General features: G+C 63.1%; 4 protein-coding genes across 4 annotated transcripts; 3 read left to right on the plus strand and 1 right to left on the minus strand.

Moving 5' to 3' along the window:
• Positions 1 to 1,496: 1,496 nt before the first annotated feature.
• EMIHUDRAFT_358149 (hypothetical protein) lies at positions 1,497 to 2,031 on the plus strand (the record flags this gene model as incomplete). Its single annotated transcript, XM_005763110.1, has 1 exon — positions 1,497 to 2,031. A coding segment is annotated over exon 1 (508 nt), but the record flags the coding sequence as incomplete, so codon positions are not given.
• A 5,798-nt stretch (positions 2,032 to 7,829) lies between these two features.
• Positions 7,830 to 17,974, plus strand: EMIHUDRAFT_105154 (hypothetical protein; the record flags this gene model as incomplete). Its single annotated transcript, XM_005763111.1, has 5 exons — positions 7,830 to 8,356; positions 8,400 to 9,226; positions 9,849 to 10,021; positions 13,813 to 16,890; positions 17,063 to 17,974. 5 exons carry the CDS (start codon positions 7,830 to 7,832, stop codon positions 17,972 to 17,974), a joined length of 5,517 nt encoding a protein of 1,838 aa, XP_005763168.1.
• A 551-nt stretch (positions 17,975 to 18,525) lies between these two features.
• Positions 18,526 to 19,972, minus strand: EMIHUDRAFT_105155 (hypothetical protein; the record flags this gene model as incomplete). The annotated part of the gene is made up of 2 exons (XM_005763112.1): positions 18,526 to 19,022; positions 19,882 to 19,972. The coding sequence occupies 2 exons, from the start codon at positions 19,970 to 19,972 to the stop codon at positions 18,526 to 18,528; spliced, it is 588 nt and encodes a 195-aa protein (XP_005763169.1).
• A 426-nt stretch (positions 19,973 to 20,398) lies between these two features.
• Positions 20,399 to 21,295, plus strand: Lhcf21_2 (light harvesting protein; the record flags this gene model as incomplete). Its single annotated transcript, XM_005763113.1, has 2 exons — positions 20,399 to 20,624; positions 20,739 to 21,295. 2 exons carry the CDS (start codon positions 20,399 to 20,401, stop codon positions 21,293 to 21,295), a joined length of 783 nt encoding a protein of 260 aa, XP_005763170.1.
• Between the last annotated feature and the right edge of the window lie 63 nt (positions 21,296 to 21,358).

Below are 21,358 nucleotides of genomic sequence, written 5' to 3' on the forward strand. Positions count from 1 at the left end.
CTCTGCCACCATCACCGCCGCCACCCTCTCCGCCGCCACCGTCGCTACCACATCCCGCCCCACCACTACCCTCGCCGCCGCCGCCGTCGCCACCGACGCCGTGCACCGAAGTTAGCGACCCCAACACTGTGGATTTGGGCACGGGCACAATCATCTACCCACGCTCGTATCCCATGTCGTCTCAGCTCCTCAATGCCAGCTATGTGGATGTGACGTCAGTCAAGCTACAGGCCTATTGGCAGCATAGCGGCACATGCAGTGGGGACAACTGTGCAGACCCAGCCGACGGCAAAGTGGTGTCTATTGGAGTGCAATCCTTCAACGCCCCAGCTGGTTACTCAGCACTTGGGGACGCGTACTTTTGGGTCGTGGGCGCGATAGACATCAACCTCAGGTTGGTAATGTTGATGAGGATCTACGCTGTCCCACTGGCCAAGTCGGTGGGTTCCTGGGCAGGAGGCTATGATGAGGCCCTCATCATGAACGGGCAAGATCCAACAAAAACTGTGGGCTGCGATGGCTTGGGGCTGGCATGCACTTCAACCGACGAGATCAACAGCATTGGCGATTCGACACTACTCGATGCGTTTGACACTTGCGATTCGTATGAACGTTCTTCGTGTACGAGGGGTGTAGATTACGGGGGGACTGATTCCAACGGGATCGGTGCCGCGGAGATCAATTACGGCTTCGACACGACGTTCTGCTGAGTGGTGACGTCAATCAAAACCGCGCCGGCACTGTAGTTCTTGCACACCATTCCTCGCTTTCCGCTCATTGGGAGGGCGCCTACAAACACGGTGGAAGCCGCGGCGGTGGCGGCGGTGTGACCGCTCGTGCTACAAGAAGGCGTAGTTCAGCATGATCAGGGGCGGAGCAGCATGTAGCAGAGCATGTACGTTTTGCGTTTACACGGTGTGTACTACTACATACACTGCGTACGAGGGAGTACAGTGGGGTGGGGGTCTTATTTTGTGTATCGTGTATATATCAACTTGTCACCGGCTCAAAAGGCAAGCGGCCGTGAAACGTCCGGCTATCTCGCGAAGAGAGAGTTGGAGAGAGAGATTCTCTTGAAAACCACGAAGAAATCGCGAGTTGAGTCATTGCGTTGTTTGGGAAGACTTTTGGGCTGGACACCCGTCTCGACGTTTTTGTGGTTTGCAAATTACGGCCGTCCCAAAACAAAGGTCAAAGCACAGGTAGCCTTTACGCCATTTTTCGCCATTTTTCGCTTCGCTGCTGCGGCCTGGGGATAGGGGTAGGTAGGTAGGTAGGTAGGGGGTCCCGTACCATGCGGAATCAACCCTATCCAGTGCTCAAGCAAGTGCTCAAGGACGTGCACCTCGATCCTGTCCGTGTTTATGTGCATGTGCATGTGCATGTAGGAATCCTACATGCGGGGGGGCAGAGAGAGAGACGTACTCGCATGACCCAGCACCCTCCCCAATGAACACACCAATGAGCGAGGGCGGGCAGACGATCGAGTGGTCCTCCCCATCAGGCATGATGCTCGTCGCACTCTGCTTGCCTGCCTTGCCGCTGCCAACACAGCGAGGGCAGACCTTCTCCCGACGCCTCGCCATCGCCGTTCTGCCTCTTCCGGTTGTTCCTGTGGCGCTTGCAGGCGATGCACTCGCAGCGTCCCCGCCGCTCCGCTACACGAGCGCGTCGAGTGGATTGCAGTGGGTCGATTTGCGCCAAGGTTCTGGCAACGCGCCGAGAAGGGGTGATGAAGTGAGTGTACATTATATCATGACCCGCAGGGGCGGAGCAAAGGTGCACTCGACCCGCGAGGCCGGCGAGCCCTTCTCTTGGACGCTGGGGGACGGGTCGGTCATTGAGGGGCTAGAGCTCGCTGTCGGAGGCGGCGGCGGCCTGCCTCCAATGCTGGTCGGCGGCGCGCGCCGCGTGATTGTTCCGATGGCACGCGGTTATGGCTCGCAAACGGGCGGGCCTTCCAGGGCCAAGGAGGCGCAGCAGGACCGGCTCTGGGCGACAGACGTGCGCGACTTGGGGCCGGTGCGCGCGGTGGCCTTCCCCCGTGCCCCACTCGTCCCGCCAAGACTGGCCGCGCACCCACTCCCCTTGCGTTCGCCACGGGTCATATGGCGTGGCCACGTTGTTCGAGGCGGCCAGAGAGGGAGCGCACACCGCACGCTTTAACCCACCGCCGGCGTGCTCGTGCCGACCGGTGACCTGTCTCGTACGACAGCCTTTGTGCACCCCACTAGGTGCCGCCCGAGTATGAGTGGCAGGACGCTTTCAGCGGCGAGCGCGTCAACTCCTACTTGCGCTTCAAAAGCATGTACCAAAATCCGAACGCCTACGACCAGGCTAGCCTCCCTCTCCGCCCGTTCTGCCCCCACGATGCCGCCTCTTCCGACGCCCCCGTCCGTGCCTTGCCCAGCCCGACCTCGTGTTCGACATCCTGCTCCGCTCGAGTAGCAGCAGCTCGCCACCCGCGCAGCAAGCAGAGGAGCCTGAGGAGGGCCCTCCGTAGAACGCCTCGTTCTGGCGTTCTCGAAGGGGGGAGGAAAGAAAATAACCTCAAAAAGATTTTGCGGGAGAAAGGAAAGAAATTGGCTTTGATGATTGGCATCGGGCTACGGGCAAGAGGTACGCAAAGAATTACATTTCTCGGGTCCGTTGGCCTCTTTCGTAGGGAAGAATTTTGATACCCGTCAAGACGCCTGCTGGGGGCAGCTTCGCGATGAAGCCGTTTGTTCCCCCAGCAAGGCACACACAAGACAGATAGGAGGCGAAAGGGGATGGTGGTGGGTTCGACGAGGAGAGAGGGAGCGCGCACAGACTGACGTCAGCTCTGCTCCTGAAGTACACCTCTGAAAGACACCTCCAGAGGTGTAGTGCACCTCTGAGGCACCTCAGAGGAAACGCTGCACTTCTTTTATCGATCTCGTCGCCAGACTCCGATTTCTCTTTGTCGGGCCATGTGCCGCTCGCTCGTCCGCCCAAGTGACTTGGACGCGCGGTCGAGGGCACCCCACCGTTCCTGGGGCGCGCTGGCGCTCGCCAGCAATCGTCCCCCACCCATCCACCCTTTTGCCTTTGAGGCTGTCGCTCCGAGAAAACTTGTCTCGCAGCTGCGAGAAATTACCTTCTCGGGTCCGTTGGCCTCTTTCGTAGGGAAGAATTTTGATACCCGTCAAGACGCCTGCTGGGGGCAGCTTCGCGATGAAGCCGTTTGTTCCCCACTTGTCAACAGCAGGCGCTGGCGCCATTAACGTATCAGCGTTCTCCCACGTGATGTTGACCGGGTGGGCGGGTGGTCATGGAAGGTATTTTAAGGACAGTCACCCAGTCCGATGGAAGGTATTTTAACGTCAGTCACCCAGACGAATGGAAGGTATTTTAACGTCAGTCACCCAGACGAATGGAAGGTATTTTTAACGTCAGTCACCCAGACGAATGGAAGGTATTTTAACGTCAGTCACCCAGACGAATGGAAGGTATTTTAACGTCAGTCACCCAGACGAATGGAAGGTATTTTAACGTCAGTCACCCAGACGAATGGAAGGTATTTTAACGTCAGTCACCCAGACGAATGGAAGGTATTTTAACGTCAGTCACCCAGACGAATGGAAGGTATTTTAACGTCAGTCACCCAGACGCATGGAAGGTATTTTAACGTCAGTCACCCAGACGAATGGAAGGTATTTTAAGGACGTCACCCAGTCCGCAACGAGAGCAACCAAAGGAGGCAATGGTATTGCGTTCCCGGGCCCTGCGTGGTATTTTAACGCCGTCACCCAGGCGAGCATGGGCATGTAGTTCATGATGGTATTTTAACGCCGTCACCCAGGCGAGCATGGACAGGTAGCTCACGATGGTATTTTAACGCCGTCACCCAGGCGAGCATGGACAGGTAGCTCACGATGGTATTTTAACGCCGTCACCCAGGCGAGCATGGACAGGTGGCTCACCCCAGGCGAACCGTTGAATTTGAACCGGCGGCCACGTGATCGCACCAAGTTGATTGAGCGAACTTGTCAGTTCTCTGATGCGATTACGTGCCCAGCCCCGTTGGATCGTCCGTGAGGCCGGCGTAGTCGGTCGTCGAGGGCGGGCTGAAGTCCGTCCGATGACCGGCGGCACTGCCGAAGACGTAGACGCTTCGGACCATGCCGGGTTCGAGGGGGACCCCATCATCGGGCGGCGTCACGGGCCGGGAGATACGCGACTGATCTGAGCTGTTGGAGGCAGGGTACCAACGGCGCGTCCCTGGCGGCTGGAAGTCCGAGCCCGTGGGTGACGGCGGCTCGCGCCCGGCGGCGAGGGCGGCGTCGTGCGCACTGAGAGCGTCGGCTGTGAGTCGACTTGCGAGAGCGTACGGCGCCTGGCCCCAGTCTGGTGCGGGTCCGGGTTCGAGCCAGTCTGGCCGGTTCATGGGTAGGACTGGCTCGGCGCCCCTCTCCCGGTTGCCGCGCACCACCGGCTCCGGAGCGCAGGGGTGCGTGGCCCAGCCGCCGTTCATGAAGCCGTGCGGCGGCCCGCTCCAGTTCCCTCGGCCGTCGCCCCACGTCCACAGCCAGGAGAACGGGGCTCCCCAGCCATACGACACACGCGTCCGCGGCGGGTCGTCGTAGTCGGAGTCATAGTCGCTGCTGTTGGGGCCTCCCCGCTCCTCGTCCTCGGTCGGTGGGGCAGGCGCCGTGGTGCGCTCGATGTAGCGCGAGTCGTGGAAGCCGCGGTGGCCCCAGCGGCGGCAGTCCTCATCTCCGGGTGACGGGACCCATTTGAGGGGGAGGCCGTGACAGCCGTATCGTCGCACGGCGGCGCGCAGCACGTGGCGCGCCTCGCCGTCGCTCAGCACTTCGGCGGCGACGGACGGTGTGAGCTGGCGGCAACGCGGGAAGATGTAGCGCCCATCAGGCAGGATGGCCACGTTTCGGGACAGGCGGCCGTTGTAGCCAACTACGACCACCGTCACACGGTCGAGCTCCGCGCTAAGGCCGAAAGGCGCGTCCGCTGGATCGTCCGTCATGAGGACGCACGTCATCCGTTTGAGGGCGCCTGGGTACCACAGGAGGAGTCGCCCCACCTCCCTGTCATCATGCACGCGGTGGTACATAGTTTGACGGTACACTCGGCGGCGGTTCGGGAAGTGCTCGCTGGTGACGCCGGGAAAGGGCGCCGCGTCCGTGAGCGCCGGGGGCGGCGACGGCGGCGGCGATACCGCGCGGGCGGCGGTCGGCGCATCCGAGTCGCCGTCATTCGCGGTGGTGGCCGCCAGTCGGATGGCGGCGGCGAGCGCGATCGCGACGAGGGCGAGCAGCACGACGGGGGCGAGCCAGGAGGCAGGTCCGGGCAGTGGGGGTGATGCCTGGCGCGGCGCACCCATGCCCGCCACTGCCCGGCAGCAAGCGAGGAGCACTGCGAGGCGCACGCGCTTGGCTACGCGAGGCGTAGGAACGCTGGCCGCCCCTGGTGAGGGCGTCGTGCGGTGGCTGGCGCTCGTACCACCCACATTGCTCGGGCACTCAGGCCCAGCTTCGCGCTCGGCAGGGCGCGCGCGCCGGAGGTCTGCGAGGGAGGGTCCGCTTCGCTGGCTCGGCTGGCGCGGCGACCGGCGCACGGCGGCGCATGACAGCCACTCGTCGGCGAAAGCAAGGCCCGACGCGGTGCGCGAGTGCGGGAAGGCTAGCAGGCAGTCCCCCTTCTCGACGCGGAGGACGCGTGCCGTCCACGCGGTGCCGCCATTCTCCTCGCAAGGGTAGGTCGGCCAGACGTCGCGGTCGACGTGCACCTCGTCGCCCGGCGCGAGCGCTGGCGCGCGCGGCCCCCTTCGCCCGGAGCGGTTGGGCGTACCGGGAGGGCGGCGGGGCGGGAGCTGGGGCGGGAGCGGGCTCCCGTGAGGGTCGGTCAAGCCGAGGTGAGGCGTGGGCGCCCCCTCGGCGCGTCCGAGCCCTCCCTCGGCGAGCGCGCCGAGCGCCCCGTCGTACTCGCGCTTGCCGCTCGGCGGGCCCGGAGAAGCAGCCCGGAAAGCACCTTTTTTTTTTAGGCTGATATTCAGCTGAAGAACCTTCGCTCGGTTGGGGATGGGACGGGGAACTTTTGCGAGTGGGCAGGGAACTGCAGGGGGAGAGGGGGAGGGAGGCCCAGCGAGGGGCTGCGGCTGGATCGTACTGCGCGGCTGGACTAAAGACGCACTACAGTCCCGTAGCCGAGAGAGCCCGCGCCGTGAGTTCGACGCGGTCGGGGGGGCCTGCGGAGAGGCCAGCGAGGTGGCGATCGCTGTACTTCATGGTCGTCAAGTGACCGGCTGACTCGCCAGAGGTCGATACTCTGGACGACCCATAGGATGCCACGAATGCCTGAAGGAGAGGGAGGCGAGGCCAGAGGCAGGCTCAGCTGCTCTCGGGTGATCCCGCTTTGGAGGCTGAAGGACCCGATGGTCCTGTCACTCTCTCTAAATTTAGACCCAGGCGCCCTCCCTTCGACCGTATACCGAGACAGGGGAGTAATATCGTGGGGGCGGCACACTAAGGACGGTGGTGTCGTGGCAGTGCCAATGGGTTAGAACGACATTGTGCTTCATCGAGTTTCATGCGCTCATGCGGATTCAGGTTGTGCGAATTTGCTGAAATTCTTTCCTGCGAGGAGCCTGTGTGCTGTGCAGAGAGTTGCCTTTGTTTAATTCTTTCCTGCGAGGTTGTGGTTTGTCCTCTCCGGTGGGCTCACTGCGGGGTTGTGGCACCTTGAACACGAGAGAGCCGAACAGCAGCCTGTCCCGCGCTGCCCGCGCTATCCCAGCCTGGCCCTCCTTGCACGCTCCGGTGCCGCTCCCCAGTGGCCTGAGTCGCCTAGCCCGAACTGAGCGCAAACGCTGTGCTTGCAGGCGTCCTATCGACAATGGGAGCTGACGCAGAGCTCTCACGCTCCCGCGACGCCAGCGTGTGTGACCTCGCCGGCCTGTGCGCTGCGAAAGACGTCAAGCCCGGTAACTCGAGCGCAGCGCCCTCCGACATCTTGCGCGGTCTCTCGCTGATCTTCGGTCTCGCGCTGATGCTCGGATTCTCATACACCGCGTCTCAAGCGCTCACGCACTGAGGAGAATATGTGGCGGCCGAGGCGGCGCTGGCCTCGGCCGAGGCGGCGCTCGCGGCGGCGTTGTCCAAGGAGAGGCGCGCGGCCACTGCCACTGCGATGGCCAAGGCTGCCGCTGCCAGGATGGCAGCGGATGCGGCCCGGCGCTCGTAGTGAAGCTGCTGACTGGCGTGGCCGCTCTCGGTACGTGTGCGGGGAAGCTCGAGGACTCTCTGGGGGCTGTGCACATGCATGCTAGTTGTTCAGCATGATTCCACGGCAGTTTGTTTCCACAAATTCGTGATCTCCTCGTGCGGGCTCAAACCTCGGGACCGGGGTTGTGCTTTTGCGTGAAGACGCCAACCTCAGGCTGTCGCTCAGGGCGGGAATACGGCATCGTAGTGTCTTCAGAGCACCGGATTACCGCTCGCTAAACGAGCCGTAGTGCGCAACGGGGGAGGGAAGCGCTCTGCAGCGGGACGCCGGCACGCGATTCAGCGGCGGCCAGGCGGCGGCATCTCGGCACGCGGGGGGGGGCATTCACGATTCAGCCGACTCCGTCGCTGCCCGGGGATTGATCTCCCACTCTTGTGTGTCATTACCCATTCACGCTCTCTCGTGTGTCATTACCCGATCCCAATTATTGGGGATTGGATAGTCTACAAAGGGTGTGCGATCGCTCCCGCGTGCACTGCCCAGACTCGTCGCCTGGGACGGCGGGATCAGGCCCGCCTCCCAACGACGTGGTAGCGGCGGCCGTCTCGGGCCGCCGCGCCTCCATCATGGAGACGAATATTAATGAGCCCAACACCACCTACTCCGCCGACAAAGTGCTTCTCGACCGATTCAACCAACCGATCAAGTACGAAGGCAACCCTGCTGCGCTCGCCGGATTGGCAGAGGAGATAGTCGATGCCCTCAAGCGCCAACGCATCTTCTATCCACTCTTCGCAAACCGCGCGGTCGCCAAGCCCGACGGCAAAATGCTAGTCGCCGACAGAGACTCCGCATTATTCGTCAATGGCACCTATGATGATGGTGAGACGTATGGCTACGATAAGCCCTGCCCTCCGTCAGTCAAGCGCATTGAGACGTACACCGCGAACCGGACCGCTCAGTTCACCGAGCTCGAGTCTGACGCGGCGCGCACCGCTTTCCAAGCCAGCACTCCAGCCTTCACATCCCGACAGCTCGATGCCGATGAGAGAAAAGAGACCTTCGTGCAAGAGCACTTCGTGCTGATGGAGCTACAGCGGCTTGCGAACGTGATCAAACTCTGCTTCAAGGACTTCCCTACGCACTTCACGAGGTTCTTCAGGGACTGCGAGAACGACGGGATTGCCATCCTCCAGAAGCTTCCAAGCGTCCAGTACACCGAGGAAGATAGCGCGAGCGATCGCGATCAACGCCGCGTCGAACTTTATCCTCACTGGCGCGCCTCCGCTTCTCAACAATGACACCTTCGACGACTGGACAAGGGACTTCGAGAAGACGCAGCGGCGCGTCCCACCTGCTCTGCGCGTCATCGCCTCCGACACCGCCAAGATACAGAGGATCGACCATCTCTTCGTCACTCAACCCGACATCTCCAACGATTGGCGGACCCACATCAGGGTCGAGAGGTACATCAAGAAGGAGAGTGGCGAGGCCGTATCCTACGAGTGGTACGTCGAGCAGGCAGAGTCTTTCCTCCGCCGTCGAGCCGCCCAAGACGCGCTGCGTGACGGGCTTGCCAACAAGGTCGCCCTCGCTGCCGAGGCCTCCAACAAGGACCTGTCCAACCAGATCGCCGCGATCGTCGACGCCAAGCTCGCCACCGACCCCAACAAGAACGTGACGTCGGAGCAGGCCAAGAAGAAGGCTGAGGACGACGTCCGGCGGGCCGCGATCAACGCTTGCAAGGACGGCGACGGAAAGTTCTTCACCTGGTGCCCGTTCATGAAGCTCTGCGTCTGTAAGGAGCTTGGCTTGAGCGACGGCAAGCACCACTTCGAGAGCGGCGAGTGCCCGCTCAACAAGCCCGGCTGCGACCCTGCCAAGCTCGCTGAGGCCACCGAGCTGAGACGGCGACTCTTCGGCGGCAAAGGCAAGAAGAAGGCCAACAAGCAGAGCGCTAACATGTGGGAGTCCGTCGACGCCTGCCCGTGCTGCGATGACGAGGCTCGCGGCGACCTCGATGGTCGCGCGGCAGAGTTGGCGCGCGCGCAGGCTGAGACTGCGACCTTCGGCGGAGGGCAAGGAGCTGCGCAACCACGCAAACAACGCCTCGTGGACTGAGATCGACGAGTCAGAGCTGCCCGCCGGTCGGCGCTTGCACAAACTCGTGTGGGTGTACAAGGAGAAGCGCGACGGCACCGCCAAAGCCCGTCTGTGCGTGCAGGGCTGCACCCTCGTCGAAGGTGATGACTACGACCAGACGTACTCGGGCAACCTCCGCTCCGGCTCCTGCCGCACCCTCTGCGCGTACGCCGCCCGACACGGCTGCAGGATTCGCTCGATGGATCTCGTTGCCGCCTACCTGCAAGGAGAGTTCATCGAGGGCGAGGTCGTGTACTGCAAGATGCCAGCCGGCTACGAGAAGAAGGGGAAGATCCTGCGCATCGACAAGCCAATTTATGGCTGCCCCCAATCTGGCCGCCGTCTCCAGCGTAAGCTCTCCCCTTGGTTCACCGACCGGATGGGGATGCGAAAGCTCGAGGACTCCGACGGATGCATCTATGTCCACGATGGCCCCGACGACGAGATCTTTGCGGTGGGCGTCTACACGGACAACTGCATGATTGTCCATTCGGCCAAGCTAGACGGAGACGGCAACGCCATCGACCCCAACTCGTACTATGCCAAGTTCAAGGCTGCCTTCGAAAGCGAGTGGGACATCGTCGACGAGGGCGAGGTCGACGACGTTCTCGCCATGCAGGTCGTCCGCAACGATAGCGGGTCCGTCACCATCCACATGGAGAAGTACGTGGAGAAGGTGCTGGCGAAGTGGCTTCCGGACGGTCCTCTCCCGCGCGTGCAGGACAACAGCCTGCCCTACTCGCGGCTATTCCAGGCCCGCCTCGACGAGGCGCTCGAGCAGTCGACCACGTCGCCAGACTACCCCGAGCTCGTCAAGCCATTCCAACAGTGCCTTGGCCAGCTCATGTATGCCGCGTGTGGCGCGCGCCCGGACATCGCGTACCCGGTGTTCCGCCTGTGCAGCGCCATGTCGAGGCCCACGCCCGACCTCTTCATCGAGCTGAACACCCTCCTCAGCTACCTCCACTATCATAAGTCCCTCGGCATCACGTACGACACCGGGCCGTCCGCACTGTCTGGATGCAGCGACGCGAACCTGTCTACGACCTTCGGCACATCGGGATGGTTCGTCAAGTGGCAGGGAGCTACGATCAATTGGGGGTCGAAAAAGCAGCCCTGCGTCGCCCTCTCGTCGTGCGAGGCTGAGATCATCTCGCTGTCCGAGGCGACGAAGGACATGGTCTACTTTTGCCGTCTGGTCTCCGACCTCGACCCCGGCGCCGTCGACGGTCCCTCGGAGGTCGGCACCGACAACAAGGGCGCGCGCGACGTCGCCTACAATCCCGAACACCACGGTCGCATGAAGCACGTCGAGCGGCGTCACTTCTTCGTGCGCGACATGGTGGAGAAGTTCGAGATTCGCGTCCCCTGGATCGAGGGCGAAGGCAATGTGAGCGACTTCCTTACGAAGCCGCTCGCGAGCTCGACGCGGTTCTTCAAACTTCGCGACGAGATCATGAACGTGCGCGGCCAGACCGCTCACGTCGTGTGCGGTGCCCGCTTTGCGTGAGCGGCCCCGCACCCACGAGATCCAATCTCGCACTATATCATTCCCGCTTCGGGCAGCCGGGTTGCCGCTTTCGACCTCCCCTGGTCTCAATCGGGGGGGGGCGTCGCTGCCCGGGGATTGATCTCCCACTCTTGTGTGTCATTACCCATTCACGCTCTCTCGTGTGTCATTACCCGATCCCAATTATTGGGGATTGGATTCGTATATTCATTCAACGACGTAGTCTACAAAGGGTGTGCGATCGCTCCCGCGTGCACTGCCCAGACTCGTCGCCTGGGACGGCGGGATCAGGCCCGCCTCCCAACGACGGACTCGTACGAGGAAGAGGGCGCTCGCGTCGGCGCGGGCTGGGCTTGCTGCGGCACAAGAGCTGAGGCGCTCCGAGTGCGACAACCTGAGGACAGCGCAGTAGGCTGCTAAACGAAACGCGACATGAGCGACATCAAAGCGGCCGAGCCGGCGAGCGCCGATGGCCGACGAGGTAAAACACGCAGCTCGAGCTGCTCTGCCAGGGCCCCCTCCACTCGCCTGCACCTGCTCGAACCCTGAGCACTGTGCAGCGTTGCACGCGTTGCATGAATGCACGTTGAGATGTACCAAGGTGGTAGTACTTATTGTCTTGAGTATTGCGCTTCTCTCGACAGAGAGCGCTAGCCTCTACCCCTTCGGTCCGTCGAATCTCGGCGCGGCAGATGCGACGCCGAGACTGACGGAACCTCCCTTGTGGTGGGCTGCTGAGCCTCCCCCACACACGAGAACACCACAGGGACACCCATGACACACTAGAACGGTTGCCACGAGGCGGGATGAGACTAGACGTCTCGGACGAGACTCGTCACTCGACGGAAACCTAGATCGTGAACATCGGGTTGCTGCGTGGCGGGTCAACCCCATTATGCGCAGTAATCCAGATGTAACTGCACCTCAGACAGTCGCCGGCGTGGGCGGGAGGGGCGACTGTATCTGGGCGCGGTAGCGGTAGACGGGCAAGCCACAGCTGGCAAGATGTCGATCGCCATACGAGACCTTGCTCGAGCCGCGGCGGGGCCCTGAAAGTGGAGCGTGTCAGGATCGGCTGCTCGGCTGTGAACTGACCTCACTGTGAATGTCACCGCCATCACAGACACTATTGTCCATGAATGGAAGACTGAGAGTAGAGTATAATCGGGTCGAGCGACCGGCCCAGTCGACCGTCCCCTCCCCTCAGCAGAGCGGGCGAGAATCCTGACGGATTCACGCCTCATTTTGAGTGGGCTGAGCTGCGCGAGCAGCTCGACGCGCTGCAGATTTTACTTCGATGGAGGCAGAGGCGAGGCGCGCTGATGCCGCAGCGAGGCGGAGAGGTCAAGGGGCGCTGCACAACAAGATGGAGGGGATGCTGCTTCGCCCTTCGCGTGCAGACAGCGTTGCGCGAGCATTGGAGAGGCCAGCCTCCGGCTTCTCAGCGTGTCGCGAGTACTGTGTCTCTATCTGCCTGGTGGATGGGTGTGCGGTGGGGGACTGGGGACTCCTGCTGGCTACACTTTTGGTTACAAATTTACGGAATTACGGATTTACGGATCGACCCCCCTGCCTCCCCGTCCCGCTGCCCGGCCGTGAGACGCCGATCTACGAATCAAGTTGGTGCTGGCGAGCGGGCGATGCGTCCTAAGTACCCGCCAAGCTGAAGGCCTCGCCGCGACGATAAGGCAGCACCTCGTGGATGCCTGATTGACATTATCTTACGTCCGTCCCGCCGCCCGCCGCGCGGCCAGACTCCACATCACCTCAACGTAAACGAATATTGATGGGAAGGCGAAACACAGTCCGACCAACGACTGGGACACCAACGCGGTATGGGTGGACGCTAGACGGGCGATGACGGTCACACAGGAGCGACACACAGAACCACAAGACAAGACACTCAGCCGAACTGACTGCCACACATCCTGAGCGAACTTCCCTAGTCACCCGCGGCCGGACTCCATCCGGCACGCGTCGCTGGGCGCTCAGAGCTGCGTCCCCTGCTCGCCACCCCGACGCCTAAGACCTCGTCCAAGCCGGAGCCTCCGCGGAAGACGCGGTCACCGCCCTGGTCGCGGAGAGCCTCCTCTACGACGCGGCGGCGATCCGCGCCTGGCATGGGCGGCGGCGCAGGCTCGCCGCTCACGCACTCGATTCTCGACTCGCTCCTCAAAGCCGCACTTTCCACACGCCTGCGGAGAGGCGGCCGGCCCAAGATCTACACCTGGCACTCCTCGGTCCCGCTCACGTCGCTTCGACTCGCCTATGGACGCTGTCGCTGAACAGAATGTTCAACCCGAACTCTGTCGAGCCTTCGCTCGGACGGGGGCTGTAAGTAGTGTAAGACCTTCCCTGGGTCTGTCTCTCACACCCTCACTGTCGTCGTTTTTTTGCGAGGTTCTTGTGTCTCTTATCACCGGACTGTATTTTCTTCTCATAACAAAGCTGTGAAAATGCGACCGCTTGTTCGTAACGATATCCCGCCGCGTTGCGTGCGGCGCGGCGCTGCCCGTGCATGGGCGACACGGTTGCGGGCGACCGGCTCAATCTCCTCTACTGGTCGGGCTCGCATCTAACCAGCAGCGAGCATGAGCACGGTCTCTGCGAGGACGAGTTCAGACGGCGCTGCAGCAGCATCACGTCGCTCGAGATGTTCATGAACTCGCTGCCTGACCCTCACTGCCTGGCTGACTTCCCCAACTTGTGCGAGCTGGCACTGCACGTGCAAAACATTCCGAGGCCGGTCGGACTGGACCGACTCACGAGGTTGGAGAGGCTCTGCATGACAGAAGTGCGGCTCACCACCATGGAGGGCATCGAGCACTGCCAGAGCCTCACGCACCTAGACCTCTCGAGTAACTCGCTCGCCGCGATGGACGCGAGGGCGCGTCCGCGCCCGAGCCAGTCTCGCCGGTGGGCCAGCCTCCTTGACACCCCTCCCCTTGCGGCTCTAGGTCCTCGGGCAGCTGAGCCGCCTCCGCACCCTCTGGCTGAATGAGAACCCGATCAGCGCGATCGAGGGCCTCGCACCGCTCGCTGCGCTGCAGTCACTGTGGCTGGCCAGGACTGCGATCAGCTGCGTCGCGGACGCGCTTCGCTGCAACGATGCGCTGGAGGATCTAAACCTGTCCGCCACAGCAATCGGCAACTTCAAAGACATCCCTAGCCTAGCACGGCTGCCGCAGCTAACCTCGCTCGCGCTCTCCGACCCGCACTTTGGCGAATCGCGCGTGTGCTCGCTGTGCAACTACCGCACGTACCTGATATTTCATCTCCCACGGCTCGCCGTCCTCGATACACTGGCTGTCACGAACGACGCGCGAGGCCTCGCCGAGGCCACCTACATGAAGAAGAAGATGTACTACAACATGCGCATCAAGACCTTGCAGCGAAACACAACCAACGTGGTTCGCAAGCTGGGCGAAGTGAGGCAGGCCAAGGTGTCGCAGGTGAACTTAAACCTCAATGTGTTACTCCGCCAGCAAAAGGACGTGGAGCGAGAGATGCACGAGCTTTGCAGCGGCGGCGGCGGCGAACCATTGCTGCGCGATAAACTAGCAGTGCTGCGGAGCGGCGTCCAAGCCAAGCAGGCAGAGCTTGCCGAGACGGAGGCGGTGGCGTCGGCAGCGCGAGCGGCGGTACTCGAGAGATCGCAGGCGTCCACCCGCCGCCTGATGGTGGAGCTAGAAACCGGGGGCAATATTCGGCTCGAGGACGGCAAGCCATCCGACGTTTGGTACTCCTCGTGCGTCGATCTTGTCCTCTCGCGCTTTGTGCGAAAGGAGTACGGTCCGTACGGAATCGACGGTCTGCGGGTAACACGGGTGACGCGCATACACAACCGACAGCTGCGCAATCTCTTCGAGGAGGCGCTCGAGTCGCAGGTCAACACAACCAACGGCGGCTACAAGCGCTCCCTCGAGTACCTCTTCTACGGCGAGCACCCTCGCCTCCCGGGTGAGCTAGCGCGCGTGATGGAGGACGGCTTCCGTCCTGCGGTCGAGTACGCGCCAAGCCACCTAAACGCTGCGGTCCCACTCTCCAATTCGGTGGGCCTCTGCGACCTACCGCGCCTGCGAGCCGCTATCGCGGCGGAAGATAGCGCCCCCCTCCAGCACGGTGCCGCGCCCGCCGAGCCAAATAGGAAGCTGCACGCGCAGCTTATCGTGGCCAAGGTATTCCTCGCCCGCTGCGCGCCGGAGACTGGCGTGGACGAGTCGGGCGGCCGTCGGATTCCCATCCGTCGTGAGGACTACGAGGGTCTCTCCTCTGTCTATCGCTGCGTTGAGGCCGAGGGGAAGCAGCGAGAGTGGTTTGTGTTTGAGCCATCGCTCGTGCTACCCGAGTACCTCGTCGAGATCGAGTACCTCGAGGCGGGCTACACGCCCGAACACGAGCCGTCGAGCGCGCAGCTGCAGCACCTCGGCACGGGACTCGGGGGCAGCCTCGTCGGGGAGACCTTGTCGGAGACTGAGGCGGCCGATGTCGCCAGCCTAACGCGGCCGTTGCTCCGGTTTGCCCAGCAGTGCGCGCTCGCCTCGCCCGCCGAGCCGTACGATGACAGCTGTACTGCTGCCCTCAACATGCCGCCGCAGCTGCGGCCGCGAGCCAAGGTCTACCAGATTGAGCCATCAGTTATCGCGGCACAAGCCCAAGGGGCGCCGCTAAGGGAACTGCAGGTGCTAAACTTGCACGGGAGCGCCATCCGCACCATTCAGGGACTGGAGGACCTCCCTGCCCTTCGAGAGCTGGTACTGTGCTTCAATGAGATTGCAAAGCTCGACGGCCTCCAATCATTGGGCGCGCTGGAGCGGCTGGATCTCGGCTTCAACCTGATCAAGCGCACTGACGGCCTTGGTCCGTTGCCCGCGCTGCGCGAACTCGAGCTGAATAACAATCTGATTTATCGGGTCGAGGATGTTGCGCTCCTTCGGCAGGGGGCGCCGGATATCTCGCGCCTCAACTTGCGCTCCAACCCGGTGTGTGAGTCCAAGGCGTTCCGCACGCACGTGCTGCGTAGTCTGCCGCAACTCGAGAGCCTCGATGGGATCGAAATTAAGCGCGTGGAAGCGGAGGCTGCCGTCCGTGCCGTCGAGATAGCGCACGCCATCACACCCTCCCTGCTTCGCTTGCACGGCTATGCGCAAAAGCGCTTCAACTACTCGCTCCGACCGAACACGATTGCCGAGGATAGCTCCCGAAGTTGCGCGAGCCGCACCTGCAACGACAACGCCTCCATGGTGCCGTGGGAGAGGGTCGAGGAGATCGACCTTAGCCATTTGCAGCTGCGCCGGCTTCACGGCCTCGAGCAGCTGCTCGGCCTTCGCCGAGCCTCGTTTTGCAACAACGAGCTCTCGCGGATCGAGGGGTTGGAGCATTGTGCGCTGCTCGAGGAGCTGTCCCTCGAAGACAACCGAATCGTGCGCCTCGAAAACCTCGCGCCGCTGGCATTGCTCTGCCGGCTCGATTTGGGCAAGAACCGCATTGGTTGCATAGATGGGCTCGAGACGCTGACGCGCCTCACGCAACTGTCCCTTGAGGACAACGAAATCACGTCCCTGGCCGGCCTTGCCGGTGCGCACTCGCTCATGGAGCTCTACATCGGCAACAACCGGCTCGAGGTGCTCAACGAGGTGCAGCACCTCAAGGGACTGATGAGGTTGATCATTCTCGACCTCTCGGGCAATGCTCTCTGCGTGACGCCCGACTACCGCTCGTTCGCCGTCTTCACCCTCCGCAAGCTCAAGGTCCTCGACGGGGTTGGCATCGAGCCCGCAGACATGCACTCAGCTAAGGAGAAGTTCGCCGGCAAGCTGACAACCGACGTGCTCATCGAGCGCCTCGGCCACTCTTGTTGGGAGCGAGTACTCGAGCTAGACCTTTCACGGTCTAAACTTCGCGAGCTCGACGCACTCCGCGCTCATGGGTTTTGCCACTTGCGCCGCCTCAATCTCGACTCCAATCTACTCGTGGACCTGCGTTGCCTGCCGCACTTGCCGGCACTGACCGTCCTGAGCCTCAGCCACAACCTCGTATCCACCCGCCCACGATCTCTCGGACCCGGACCTGCTTTGTCCACTGCGGCCAGGGACGCTGGGTCTCACGGCGGTCTCGCCTCCCTCGCTTCGTTGGAGGTCAATCCAGCCCGGGGAAGCACGGGTCCCAAGCGCGCAGTGCTGAGCTTGGATGGCCCACCCCCTGCAGGTGCTACATCTCGGCTTCAACCAGATCAGCGATGTCCCAGCCCTCAACCTCGAGTCGCTGAGGCAGCTGCGTGTGCTCCATTTACAGGGCAATGACATCGCACGGCTCGATGGCGTGTCCCAGCTGCACGAGCTGCGCGAGCTCAATCTCGACCGCAATAGAATCCGTGCGCTCGACCCTGGCTCACTCGCTGGGTTGTCGCTGCTGCGCGAGCTGCGCATCGAGGAGAATGGGCTGCGCTCATTGGAGCACATCAGCGCCGCCTCAAACCTCGCGACGCTTGCCCTCGGCTCGAATCGCATCAGTGACCTTGCGGAGCTAGAGAAGCTGACCGAATGTGCTGCTCTGCAGTCTCTGGCTCTCGCGAACAACCCGGTGGCGCGCAGGCAACTTTACCGGCCGTCTCTAGTGCGGCGCATGCTCTCTCTACACGTGATTGATGGGCGCGAGATTTCGCCAGAAGAGCGCGCTCGGACCGAAGCCATGTACAGTGCCGAGGCGCGAGCCGCCGCCGCCACTCAGGCTCATTTCACACAGGCCCACCATATGGCACACCACGGCGCGACCTCTGAGGTCCGAAGCTACGCGGCAAAGGTCCCGCTCAAACTCACTTCGATGAATTTCGACCAGCTAGCCCTCGGGGGCGCAGACTTTGGAGGCGGCAGTGGCGGCGCATACTCCGGCTTGGTCGGGCCGGCGGTGGCGAGTGGCTACCGAGAGAGCAGCGGCCAGAATCTCGCCATGGCAGCTCAGCAGCTGCAGCGCGGAAGCCTCGGGACCAGTGGCTTTGAGGCCGCACTGCGGACCGCACGGCGCGTGGACAGCGGAGGGGTGCGGGCTGGCGAGGGCCAGGCCGACTACAGCAGCTTCCGAGAGTACAACCAAAGTCGGAGGGTCAAAACTGGGCTGTGAATTTAGAAGTACCCACGTACGTCAGATGTCACAGTTTGTGTCCTCGAGTGTCGCTGTCGGACCCTCTTCAAAAGTAGGTCTAGGGGTGCGAATGTACACACATATTAATACGGTATCTCCGCCTCACCCGCCACCCCGCGCGCGAGATGTGCGCATAGAGCCGCGTACACACGTGCATGTGCACACAAGTCTCGTAATTGCACATCCTCGCGCATGCACGATTCAGACACACATGAGCAAATGTATGGGCAAGGCCAAGGGAGGCAAAATTTCATTCGTATATGCAAAACACGCGTACCCTGCACACCGCCTCCACGCGTGATTCGGTCTGTCACGGACGAGCAGCCGGTCAGGCCGCATAACAAGTGCCTGTAGCTGTACCCGAGGGACGTGTGCGACCTGTACCTGCACCCGACAAAGTACTGCCGAAAGCGGAACCGAAGTTGCCGCCTTGTGCGTCGCCGCAATCAAGGGGCAACAAACACGTGGAGAAAGGGCCAACATAGTGAGCGCTGGCGTCATGCAACGTTGCAACCTCTGGAGCGAGGCGCTCACGGCCCCCCGCCAAAGCAAGCAGCGCCCCCGCCGCCTTCGCTGCCAGCGAGGGCTTTCTCCGCGGCGCCGGGCTCGACAGCCTGGCAATGGTGGCCGAGCAGGCGGCCGTCGTGCTCGCACCAAGGCGAGAGGAGGAGGAGGTCGGCAGAGAGAGGCAGGATACCTTCGCCGAGGCGCGTCTTTTCGAAGGTGGCGCGCTGCAGCAGTAGCACCGTGTGCGGGGCGCCGTCCACCGGGGGCGGGTGGAGACGCTCGCACGTGACCGCCACCAGTGGCTGCGACGCGGCGGAGGTGGCGACGGCGCGCAGCAAGAGCGCCTCGAGGGCGGGCGTGACGAGCGCCATGCGGAGACGATCGGCGCAGAGCGGCATGAGGCCGCCGAGTCCGTGCTTCGCGTTGAGCATCGAGCGATCCGCCTCGACGGCGTGTAGCGCACGTTGCGCCTCCTGCCCGAGCGGGCCTGTTGCCGGCCGCCGGCCGCCACCGCGGGCGCCTGCAGGGAGCGCTTCGACGAGCTGGTTGGGCCGGGACAGCCCGGCGACGAGGCCACTCGAGCGCCGGCCGCCCGAGCGCCCATCGCGTGTCACGCCCGACGACGGCACAAGGGGGCCCGGCCCCGGGAAATCACTCGGCGTCGACGGCGACGGCATCAGCGGCAGTGCCCAGGGCTGTGGTGGAGCCTCGCCGTCGGAGCTGTCAATGTCGTCACTTGCGCTTTGCGGCGGAGCTAGACGCGAACGCGCCGCTCGCGGATGATTGGGGAGCGTGCACAAGCCGCCTGCGCCGGCGGAGCCGCCGCCGCCAGCGCTTCCACCAATCAGGCTTGGGGCAAGCCGTCGCGAGAAGGGCGTGTGGCCAGCGGCCGCGGAGACAGTGCTCGTTCGCGGGGCGGGCGTGGCGGCGGTGGCGGCCGGGGGCGCCCGCAGCGAATCCGGAAGACGCCAGCCTCTGGCGTTCTGCATCGAGCGCTAACTGTCGGACTCGCGGAGCCAGCTGCTCGGTCTCGCGGAGTTGTCTCTCCGTAGCCTCTTCGGACCCGATGCTTCACTCATGCTTCGGTGTGAATCACGCCCGCTGTGAAAACAGTTGGCGGGGGATTTTTTCGCCAGTCAATAGAGCATGAAAATACCTTTCAGACGGTACCTTTCTGTCCTCCAGAGTCGAAGAACTCGACCGGTGGCTGGCCGCCAAAGTGGCTGGACGGCGCCGCGGCGCACACTGGTGAGCCGCGGAGCACACTGAGGGAGCTGTCCTCGGCGCAGCCGATCGGCTCCCGCGGCCTGGATGGTGGCAGTGGTACTCCCTGAGGCTCCCTGATTTTTTCTGGTATTTGTTGAGCACTCTCTGGTCACCTTCGCCGGGCGAGCCTGGCTCTCGCTGCACAGCGGCGCGACCCGCGGTGAGCACATCGTACATCCGCAGCACGCTTCCGTGCTCCACCATTGGGAAGCTTCGCGGTTGCTGAAGGTTCCAAAGCTGCGCCCCGAGAGCTCGTGTGCCACTTACTTTCGCGCAGGAGGTGTGGTCTTGTCGGTGGTGGGGTCCCCTCCCCCTAAAACCCCCCTAGCGCGCGAATTCTTTTTTCCAATACTCACGCGAGCAGCGAGAGGCATGCCGCGGCTCGACGATCTGATCGCCGAATCCGCGCCCGCGCCCTCGGCGTCGTCGGAGGCCGCCGCCAGCGCACGACGATCGCGCGCGACGCCGCTCTTAATGTGATATGCCAAAAAGAATTTCTGGCGAAATGAGGCGTTAATTTCTGGCTCGCTGCATCTTCCCACCGTCGCCCTCTGAAATATGCTCTCGCTCACCTCCGCGCCGCTGTCGCTCGCCCCCACGGCCGTCATGGGCCGCGCGTCGGCGCCCAAGATGTCCTTCGCGGACGAGTTCACGTTTGACTCGAAGCCGTGGTCCTCGTCCGAGATCAAGGACAAGGCCGGCCTCGAGGCGCTGGCCAAGAAGCTGAACCCGACGGTGGGCCTCTGGGACCCGCTCGGCATCGCGGAGACGTCGCCCGAGACGATCGGCTGGTTCCGCCACGCCGAGATCAAGCACGGCCGCGTCGCCATGGCCGCCTTCGTCGGCTACTGCGTTCGTGCGTGCCGCTCCCGCACGCGCGCCCCGCCCGCCCACCACCGCTTGCCCACCCCGCCCCGCCCACCCCGCCTGCCCCGGCCGTCGTTGACGCCCGCTTCGCATCCGGTCGCAGAGTCCAACGGCATCCACTTCCCGTGGAACATCCAGGGCTGGCAGGGCACGCCGGTCGTCAGCTTCGCTGACATTGCCGCGGCGGGCGGCCCTGCGGACCAGTGGGATGCGCTCTCGACGCCGGCCAAGCTGCAGATCCTTGGCGTGATCGGCTTCCTCGAGATGTGGAGCGAGACGAGCGTCGTGCTCAAGGCGGACGGCCAGGAGCACTACGTGCGCGGCGGCAAGCCCGGCTACTTCCCCAAGCTGTCGCGCTCGGACGAGATGGCGTTCCCCCACCCGGTGCCGCTCAACCTGTGGGACCCCTTCGGGTTCACGTCCAAGATGACGCCGGAGCGCAAGGAGAAGGCGCTCCTCGCGGAGGTCAACAACGGCCGCCTCGCCATGATCGGCATCTTCGGCATGATCTCCGCCTCCAAGGGCCTGCAGGTGCCCGGCCTCGACACGGTTGGCATCAAGCCGTATGCGGGCGAGGTGATGGCGCCCTTCGCGGCGGGCGACGCCTCGCTGCCCTTCGTCTCGGGCATGCTCGAGAAGATTGGCACGTACGGCTACTAGGCGCCTATCTGTGTAGCCCAGGCCCCCCAGGCGACGAGCGGCCCCGGCGTGCGGCGTGTGCCC

Source organism: Emiliania huxleyi (assembly GCF_000372725.1).
Source record: "Emiliania huxleyi CCMP1516 unplaced genomic scaffold EMIHUscaffold_65, whole genome shotgun sequence".
Lineage (NCBI taxonomy): Eukaryota > Haptophyta > Isochrysidales > Noelaerhabdaceae > Emiliania > Emiliania huxleyi.